The sequence below is a fragment of the Cibotium barometz genome, chromosome 36, assembly GCF_041138505.1.
Source record: "Cibotium barometz isolate CiBa-2024 chromosome 36, ASM4113850v1, whole genome shotgun sequence".
Lineage (NCBI taxonomy): Eukaryota > Viridiplantae > Streptophyta > Polypodiopsida > Cyatheales > Cibotiaceae > Cibotium > Cibotium barometz.
This window is the reverse complement of record NC_141081.1, coordinates 10,345,001-10,355,400: the sequence shown is the minus strand read 5'-3', so window position 1 is coordinate 10,355,400 and position 10,400 is coordinate 10,345,001. Positions and strand designations below refer to the sequence as shown.

The window sequence follows — 10,400 nt, the reverse complement described above, 5'->3', positions numbered from 1 at the left end:
GATGTAGTATAATAAAAGTGTAACCCCTTTGCTTTGTGATATTAGGTTGTGTTTCACACCGATCGATTTGATCCAAAGTGGTGGTATGTTATACAAGTTTCCCCTCGTTCAAAACATATCTTTCAAGATCAAGATGTGGAGGCTGAATCTCTAGATGAGGTGCAAGTACTACCTCAAATCGGCTCATTGAAAGAAGACGATGATGAAAACATTTTGGACGGGACCAATGAAGAACATGAGGAACATCAATCAAAAAAGAAGATGAGTCACCTATCAATCATGACAATGCTTCATTGGATCATGATAGTGATATTAATATTGATACAGAACCCCATCTTTTCATTGAGCTTCCATTAGATATAGACATTGATGAAGCAACACATATGGATTTATTACAAGATGGGATAGATTCATGATCTTGACATTGTTTCCCTTCTCAAAAGTTTTCAACTATCTTTTTTTTTTTTGCTCGAAACATGGCTCCAAGTTTTTAATGGATGACTATATATCATTTTCTGTGTGGATGTGAGATGTATTTTTAGAATTCAGCATCCAACAACTCTCTGGAATTTCATGCAGCGAAAATAACACCGTCATTTCGCTGCTATCTTCTCTGTTCAAGAATCACAAATTTGACTGCTAAAAGCGCTGCTCAGCAATGAAATTTCACTATTATAAATGTTGTGAAGCAACGAAATTTCGATGCTAGGAGCGCTACTGAGCAGTGAACGAAATCCCCAATATCCCGACAAAAAAAGCGCTACTGAAACGCTGTTGTGCCCCCGACGTGTTGTAGTGTATGTTTGACAAAGTAAAGAAAGGATTAATAATGATTGAGCATTGCCCCATAGATTAGATGATTGCAAGCATATTCACCAAAGGAATGAGTGAAGCTCGATTCACTTATGTGGAGAACTTGGAGTTGTTGTAGCTTCATGTCATAAGGTTTTTTAATTATTGTTAATTTGTCTAGCACATTTTTCTTAATTTTTTTCAATCCTCCATGAGTCGTCATGGTAGCCAATGGCTTAAACAATATATGCATACTCGATATCTACATCCAAGAAGAAAATATGATGTTATTGTCAAATATTGCCTCAATATTTGTCACAACATATTGCCTCAATATTTGCCACAACATATTGCCTCAATATCTCCAAGAAACTAATCAACAAAAAATCGACACACATACCCATTTTTTCTAAAGCTTTTTTCCACCGCCAAAAGGCATTAAAAAGGTAGGATTATTATTTGCAGGATCTTGCTAATTGAACGAAATTAAGGGGTTATTAAAAGAACATCATTAAACAAAATTTTCCACCAAAAATTTGAGGACGAGTGGAGGGACACAAATCATCACCATCCAACGCCATGGGGTCAAATTTAAGAGGGTTTGGGTAGTAGTTAGGGTTGAGATGCACCATAGCAAAATTGAACAAAATCATCCTCCCCTTTGGGATAATCATGCCTGTAATAAGGCAAGTGTGGTTGATTAGTACGATACTCGCCATCCTCAGAGCTTCCTTCACCACCTTTTTTGTTTTCAAATTTAAGATAAGATTAGTCAGCTTTTAACATCTCTTGCTAGAAATTATTATAATTCCAATAGAATCATCAAGCCTTGATTTTAGATTCTGTGAATTGCATCTGTTTGAAATCATCCCAGGCGAGCTTCTCGTTCTCTTTCTTTTGCTTTTCCGAATGAGGGAGTGCTCTAATTACCCCAAACATGCGGGCATACATGTAATTATTAAATCCTCAACTAAAAAACAAATATGTTTTTTGTGATATCAAATCCTCAACCAAGAGACATCAAATCTAATTTTTCATACACAAAATTAAAGCTATAGTTCATTCATAAATAAATGCTTCTCTAGAGAGAGAAGGCCTCTACTCTAATGGGTAGGCCTTTACGCATTAAAGGCAAAGAGAGGCTAGACACCTCATCAAGTTGACCACCTTTCTCAATTATCCGATCCCACCTGCTTTTTTAAAAAAAATAAAAATAAGAAATGTGTTAATTTTTTAAAACCTATTTATGGAACATCTATCTACTACACAATGTGAAAATAATACTATAATTTTTTAACAGTCTTTTTCACTAAATCATGAGACATAAAACCAAATTTCCCAAATTGAAAATCCCATATTTTTCTTAGACAACCACAATTGAGAATAAGTTTCTTTTTAACAAAATGCGATTATTACTCAAATTAAGAATAACTATAAAAAAAATCATTAGTGCTAAAAATCAGCAAAACATTACTTGTAAAGAGTGACAAGGTAGTGAATGAATATGGAGACTTCGAATTTGGTCATGCTTGATCCCAGGCAGCTTCTTATTCCTCCACCAAAAGGCATTAAGAAGGTAGGATTATTATTTGCAGGATCCTGCTAATTGAACCAAATTAAGGGGTTATTAAAAAAAATCATTAAACAGAAACTCCACTAGACATTTGAGTAAGAGTTGAGGGACACAAATCATCACCATCCAACGCCATGGGTCAAACTTGAGAGGGTTTGGGTAGTAGTTAGGGTTGAGATGCACCATAGCAAAATTGATCAAAATCATCCACCCCCTTGGGATAATCATGTCTGTAATAAAGCAAGTGTGGTTAATTGGTAAACGTGATGCATTAATTTATACTCACTTGGGATCTAATTACCTTTGAAAACAATATCTTGAAGAGATTCTCGAGTTACATAGTGTGCGATACTCGCCATCCTCAAAGCTTCCTTCACCACCTTTTTTTCAAATTTAAGATAAAACGAAAAATTAGTCAGCATTTAACACCTCTTTCTAGAAATGATTATAATTCTAACAGAAGCAGCAAGCTTTGATTTTAGAGAAACTCACCAGTTCTGTAAATTGCATCTGTCTGAAATCATCCCAGGTGAGCTTCTCATTAATATCTTTCTTGCTTTTTCGAATGAGGGAGTGCTCTCTCTGCAAATGCGAGATTAAAACACGTAAACTGACCCTGAATTAAATCAACTAATTACCCAAACATTCATCGCTACCTTTACAAAATGACTAAATAGGATCAGATTTCTTTATCAAGTATACAGCGAAGATATGTGCGTGCGTGTGCCGTGCAAGTGTGTACAGCACACATGTACATTCATCATACATGCGGGCATGTATGTAGACATCGTATGTACACATGCACACATTTGTCATACGCATGCATACATGCAACTGCGCTTGTATTATACAAATGCACATGTATGTGTTTGTGTGTGTTTTCGTGTGTGTGTGCGCGCGTTCATCTTACATACGCATGCACGCATATGTGTGCACATAACACATACAGTTTAGTACAGCCAGAAGTCGCACTAATCGAATCGAGTACTCTAAACATAATTATCAATTGCCAAAAAAAAAAACTGACCAGATGAGGCAATTACACAGTTTATGTAGTACTGATTAACATAGAGATTAGTAAGGTTTGCAGAAAAGAGAACTAATTACCCGGAGCTCATCTACAACATGGGCATTCTCTGAGAGAAACTTGATCACATTGGTGAGTAGAATACTGGTAGTCTCAAAGCCACCCAATACCAAGAAGAAAATGAACTCCACAATCTCTTGTTCACTAAAATGCCTCCCACATTCATCCGTCTCCTTCAATAACACATCCGTAAAATCCAATGGCTCTGCCCGAGGCTCCTTTTTTCTCAGCCTGATGATATTTTTGAATATAGAAATAATCCTCTCACGAGCCTGTCATATATGAAGATACCGTTTAGAAAGATTGTTAAATTAATTATCGTATATATACTCTCATGTACCTCTGTATCAACACATTCATGCATGCATGTAAATTGGCAATCATAAAATCATGCCACATGCAATGTATCCTCAATGTAAATGTGGACATGTCACATGTAGACATACATGCTGCCACATATGTCTCCTCAACTGATATGTCACATGCACACATATATTCCAGCTCTATGTTTGCATGTTCGTATGTATGGTTTGTATGTTGCTTGTACACAAGTATGTATGTGTGGTTGATGGTGAGTATGCATCCACATGCATGGATGTTATGTCTTGATATAGGTGAGGAAGTACGAGTGTATCAATGGTACGTGTGTTATGTGCATGTTTACACAAAAGCATGTATATATGTAGCATGCCGTAGGAACATGTACGTACATATTTGTGAATGTATGTAAGCATGTATATGTGTAAATGTATGAATATATGTACATACATGTATGTATGTATGCATGCATGTGTGAAATTTTATGCATAAACGATGACATGAGAATCCATTAGTACCTTGAGCACTTTGTTGAATGTGGTTCCTGGCAGATCAATAGGAACCGAGGAGTAGCCAGTCATTAGAAAGAAATAATCCCTCATTAGCTTCACAGTGTTGGGGTCTTCGGCTTCCAAACTGAGGAGACTCTTGACAAAATAGGTAAAGAAGAACTGGGCACACGGTTGATTCCATTATTGAGTGAGAGATGAGGCTTAATTACATACAAATCGCTCATGCTGAAAGAGCTTAATGAAAGTAGGCTGAAATGTTTCATAGTGGTCTTTGAATAAATCAACAATTAATTTAAATGATGCGTTTCCTCAAAAGGGCAGATTTTTAAATTTTATTTTTTTTAGGACAACTGGATGATAGATTTCCTCTTCTAAGCGATATCCTCCTTTAATAATTTCGCTTCAGAGATTGATCATTGATTTTTCTGAACTTTGGAATCAGTAATAAAATGGCGGTGCATCCTAACCTTGGAGCTGTAGCAACAACTAGCATTAAACGATGTGCCACCAACAGCTGGAGTAGCTTAAATCAGGATTCAGAACCAAATAAAAAATAAAACAGCTAATGTTCCGACCGCTAATCTTTGAAATGCAGCGACAACTAGAGGTTTTGATAGCTGCAAGCTGACCTTTATAGATTCGCGTTGGGCGTCGATACGGGGCCTGTGCAGCCAAGGGCGGAGGATGGCGAGGGCGTGGTCTTGGATGGGAAGGACGTGGTGGGCTTGGATGGCGGCGGGGCTGAGGAGGGTGGTGGCGAGCTCGCGCAGACGGCGGTGGCGGGCGCCGTGCACGGTGAGGACGGGACCCACAATTTTAGTGATGAAGCGGGGGAAGTAGACCTGCACGAGCTTCTCTTCGTTGGATAACAAGAGCTTGTTGAGCTGAGGGTCCATGGACACCAGCGTCGGCCGCCCGAGCAAGTGCGTCTTGAAAACACTCCCATACCTGTACATATACACAAGTGAGCGACCTTCGGCAGGTGGATTGTTAAGCGGTGCTTATATATTTATATTTATATATATATACACACACACACGCAGAGACATAAATGTATTCAAGTGTACATATACACTAGAGAGATATAAATGTATTCGTTAACCAGTGTTTATATATATATATATATATATGGATAGAGAGATAGAGAGACATATACATACATATATATATATATATATATATATATATATATATATATATATATATATATATACAGATGTGTGTGTATATGTATGTATATACATATATGTTTATGTGTATATACATACATACATATATACATATATATATGTATGTATGCATGCATATATATATATATATGCATGCATGCATGCATGTATATATATATATATGTATGTATGTATATGTATATATATGTGTGTGTATACATATACATATACATATATGTATATACATACATACACACATATCAATATTTTTTTCATAATATATATTTAATATAATAAAACACACACACACTCACGCACGTGCACATACACATATACACAGTATATATTCTAAATATATATATATATACATATACATATATATATGTATATATATATATATAATACATATATATATGTATGTATGTATGAATGTATGTATATATATATATACGTGTGTATTTGAATATTCTCTCTCTCTCTCTCTCTCTCTCTCTCTCTCTCTCTCCGCTATAGAGATATACAAATTATACTCTTTATATAATCTACACACACACACATATGTATACATACACACACACAGGCATGCACACACACATATATGCATATATATCATATTGTATTATATAAAGAGTATATGATATATATATCTATCTAGGAGAGGGAGAGAGAAAGAAAGCTGTATTAACGTCTACTACAGGGCGAACTCGACCTATGAGACAAATCAATGTACAACTGTTAATGTCTTCTGGATGTCTAGAAAAAAAAAAGGACAAAATGAACATGAAATAAACTATGAAAGTACTGAGCTAGTGGGGGGGTGTGATGGATGGAGCACTACTGCTAGAGGCTCAGTATGCAACCTATATGCGCAGGGTATACAAGAATGCAATGCAGATCTCTCTAGCTCCAACAAAGTACACGGATTCAAAGCCCAAGGCAAAGAACACAGATCGGGAAGAACTCCCAGGAGGTTGGTTGGTGGTGTTCCACAGTGCCAGAGGGGATGGCACTTCCGTGAGCCAGATAGGTTCTCAGGCAACGATCCCAAGGGAGGTTTATCCTCCAAGGGTGATGTGAGAGTGCCAGACTCAATTCCCAGGAATGAAGACCAAGACGGTGTTCAGAGTCAGGGCAGGAATTGATTGTGGACTAGAGGAAAACCAGATGCATGGATCTTAGAGACAGAGTGGTTTGGAGAGAACAAGCAGGGTGTTCAGAGAAAAAGGGGTGCCAGGGATGGATGATGACAGAGGGACTTCGAGAAAAGATTGGGATGATGACAGTCATCCAAGAGTAGGTTGGATTCCCGTCATCAAGTTTAGCACAGGGGGATGTCATGTGCATCATAGATGCCATGGACATTCTCAGGGGCTAGATCCATAAGAGGCAACCAGATAAAGAGTAGGTAGAAAAACCAGGATGATAGAGCACAGAGCACAGAGCACTCTTGGTAGTGTAGACTGAAGCAAGGCTTGGAGAAGAACCAAAAGAAGCTGTCGGCTGCATGAAGGAGGACGTCAGCAGTGCCAGAAGTGTGTCGGCTCCAAGCGCTACAATATGTGTGGATTGGAGTCCAATCGGGCAGCAGCATGCGCATCATGAATAAGGAGAAGACATCGGCTGCGTTAAAAGGAGCATTAAATGCATTTAGGACTAGCCGAGCAGCAGTCGAGCAGTCTACCAAGTGTCCAAGGGACCTATAAAAGGCACCAAGTGCTCATAGATTTAGACATTCATTCCACTAGGGAGTGGATCATCAGGGCCCTAGTTTAGGACACGATTTTTGTGAGTTACCACCTTTTATGAAGACAACTAGCATAGGAGGTGCAGCAAACTCCGTCCGGACAATGTCATGTGGACTGGAGGGTTTGCTGCGGATCATCCATGAGAGCATGAGAATCGGAGGCCTCTCTATCTAAGACCATGTGGAGGTGGCGAGCCCAGGTGCCCATACTGCTACAACATACATCAAAGCAGGGGTGACTAGTGTGTCAAACAACCACCCCTTCGTGCGGGGCTCCTGGAAGTGTGCCTGGTGACACTGTCTCTCTAGCATGACTAGAGCTACATACCCTCGTGTGAGTCTATCCTTGGCTGCCTGTGCCATAGTAAATCTTCCTGGCGGAGTCATAAATGTAATCCCCAGGCACACATATGAGTCTACCGCCTCTACCTGTCCTCCTGCTAGTGTGAAGATGGCCTATCGTCGAACCGGCCTAGAGGTGTGGAAAATCATGGCCTTGGTAAGCCCCCCTCTATGTGCAGAAGTCATCGAGTGCATGGAGATGGTGTTGTAGTCCCATCCGCGACTCAGAGACCAGAATAATGTCATCTGCATAACATAATGTGGACTGTGGTACCTGAGATGTCTACCCCGTCCCCACCACCATGACCAATGAAGTCAGCCACCTCATCGATGTATAGCCCAAATAGTGTAGTAGAGAGTGGGCATCCTTGCTTCACACCTACCGTGCTAGCAATAACATCAGATAGCCCCCCGGGGGCATCGTATGCGCCCGAGGACCTGCTCATATAAAGCATAGATGCCCCAAACCATCTCTAATGGGATCCCCAATGACTATAGGTGCTGGAAGAGTCTCTCTCGTGGCACTGTGTCAAATGCTTTGCGAAAATCCACAGAGGAGCAGTATAATCTCTTCTCCCATGCCGCCCTAGCCTGGTCAGTCAGACATCTCAAAGTGAATATATGGTCAATAGTGGGAGAGAGCTCGTCTCGGAATCCAGCCTACTCTTGTGCTCGCAGTCTCTCCTTCTCTGCATATGAGCTCAACTCTACCTCGAGCACTGTGCCATAAAGTTTGGCCAATGTATGACCAATCATGATAGTCCTGTAGTTGCTGGGTCTAGCATGTCTCCCACTTTGTGGAGAGGCACGATGGTGTGCATGCTGGGTCTAGCATGTCTCCCGCTTTGTGGAGAGGCACGATGGTGTGCATAGTCCACTCAGCTGGTAGGCCCTCCACTAGTGCCCTATTAAAGAGGTGAGCAACAAAGGGTCCCAGTGTGTCAGCTGCATAAATAAGATGCTCACTCTGTATACCTGTGTGGTCAGCCGATCTCCCATGCTGTAACAACCGGCAGATAGCTCTCTCTACCATCGAGGCGGTAAAGAAAGTGGAGGTGGTAGGGCGGGATTCTCTGGTATGGGCGGCTACTAAGGGATATGGTAGAGGCTCTTTGCATATGTGTGCCATGTGTGTGGATCCTCAATCGCAGTACGAGGTGAGGCTCTCTCATCCTGCGCCATCATGCACTGGCTGCATCTCTGCTCATCATGAGTAGGTGGTATATATCCCAGTACTATGCCTCCTCATATGCATGCCTCTTACGACGTGTGAGGATCCTCATCTATCGGCTCGCCTGTCTCTGTGTAATGGTCCCCAGTGCTCTTTGGGCGCACGAAGGTGTCTATATAGCTCTCTGCACTCATCATCATACCACCGATTCTAGGGCATGCTCCCAGATCTATCTGTGTGTGCAATGTGTGTATGATGGGGGAAGCTATGGGTGGCGGCCGTATGTAGTAGAGATGACAGCTGGGTGGTGAGTGCGTCTATATATAGACACACATATATATATATATACACATACACACACACATATATATATATACACACACATGTATGTATATATATATATGTGTGTGTGTGTGTGTGTGTATGTATATGCATATGAATATATATATATGTGCATATATATATATATATATATATATTGATATATGTATATATATATGTATATATATATATATACATATATATATATATGTATACATATACATATATCTATACATATACATATATATATACATATATATATATATATACATATATATGTGTGTGTGTGTGTGTATGTGTATATATATAGGTATTTATGTGTGTGTGCATGTATACATGTAAAATTGAGCGTATAAAATGGTTAATATATGTGTGTGTGTGTGTGTGTGTGTGTGTGTGTGTGTGTTTGTATATGTGTATATATATAGGTATTTATGTGTGTGTGTGTGTATACATGTATGTATACATATAAAAATTGAGCGTATAAAATGGTTTTTTTAGTGACACGCGTTTTTTTGAACGTTTAATATGGTGTTTTTTAAATATCAATAATTATTTTAAAAAAACAGACTGAAAAATGAATACGCTTTTTTATATTTCGAAAATACTCCAATTTTTTGCGGTCAAAAAAATTCCACCTATTTTATTCAGCAATTAATTTGGTAAAGTTTTTTTTCCCGCGAAGGGGTTAAATTTGTTTTAGAAAGCTCATTATTATTACTACCAGCAATTAAGCACTAAAATTTGACGTATATTATTTGTATGCATTTGATAAAGAAGAGGAGGAGATCAGCAATGAGGCCATAAAGCGGAGCCTTGTGGAGAGGAATGGAGGCGGGGTGCCAATGGGGCAGCTATTGAAGAAGGCGAACTGCAGCGTTTCTCCGAGCAGAGGCAGGCCATGGCTCCCAGGGGGGAGCTTGTACAGAGCTGAGGACTGCTCATCACTCAAGCATTTCTTGTAATAGCGGAAGGCGGCAAGTGTCAGACCCAACACTATCAAAGACACTGCAAGAAAGCAAGGTTGAAGAAGAAGATGATGGGCATTGCGCTCAAGCTGCACTGCCTTGTTATCAACAGGAGGGTGGTGCCTTGTACTCTGTCCCTGCTGCCATCTCCCTGTCGCTAGAAACTCCTCCACTCTCGACCTCTTGGGAAAGTTATTGGCCCAACCTCCGGTTTGACGAGCTATTCATAGCGCATTTAATCATCCAACCAACCTCGGCAACTCGCCCTTTTTTAAGTGCGTAATACGCAAGTTAATGACTGGTTCACACGCCCAGGCCTGAAGTGGACAGTGGAACCCACGATCCGAAATTCGTCCATGATCGATCGCAGCTGCCACGTTCTTTTTCTTGCTTTATGATCACT

The 10,400-nt window shown here is 39.8% G+C and overlaps 1 protein-coding gene across 1 annotated transcript in view; it reads right to left on the bottom strand.

Annotated features, from left to right (window-relative positions):
- Positions 1 to 1,508: 1,508 nt before the first annotated feature.
- Positions 1,509 to 10,400, bottom strand: part of LOC147617469 (cholesterol 16,22-dihydroxylase CYP90G4-like) — a 10,227-nt gene continuing 1,335 nt past the window's right edge. Inside the window, exons 2-9 of the mRNA XM_086775721.1 lie at positions 4,912 to 5,230; positions 4,289 to 4,441; positions 3,473 to 3,724; positions 2,858 to 2,947; positions 2,667 to 2,745; positions 2,489 to 2,595; positions 2,267 to 2,391; positions 1,509 to 1,982 (exon numbers count right to left, since the gene is read on the bottom strand). Of these exons, the coding sequence (XP_086631847.1) occupies positions 1,874 to 1,982; positions 2,267 to 2,391; positions 2,489 to 2,595; positions 2,667 to 2,745; positions 2,858 to 2,947; positions 3,473 to 3,724; positions 4,289 to 4,441; positions 4,912 to 5,230 (1,234 nt within the window). The 3' untranslated portion in view covers positions 1,509 to 1,873. The remainder of the gene's footprint in view (positions 1,983 to 2,266; positions 2,392 to 2,488; positions 2,596 to 2,666; positions 2,746 to 2,857; positions 2,948 to 3,472; positions 3,725 to 4,288; positions 4,442 to 4,911; positions 5,231 to 10,400) is intronic.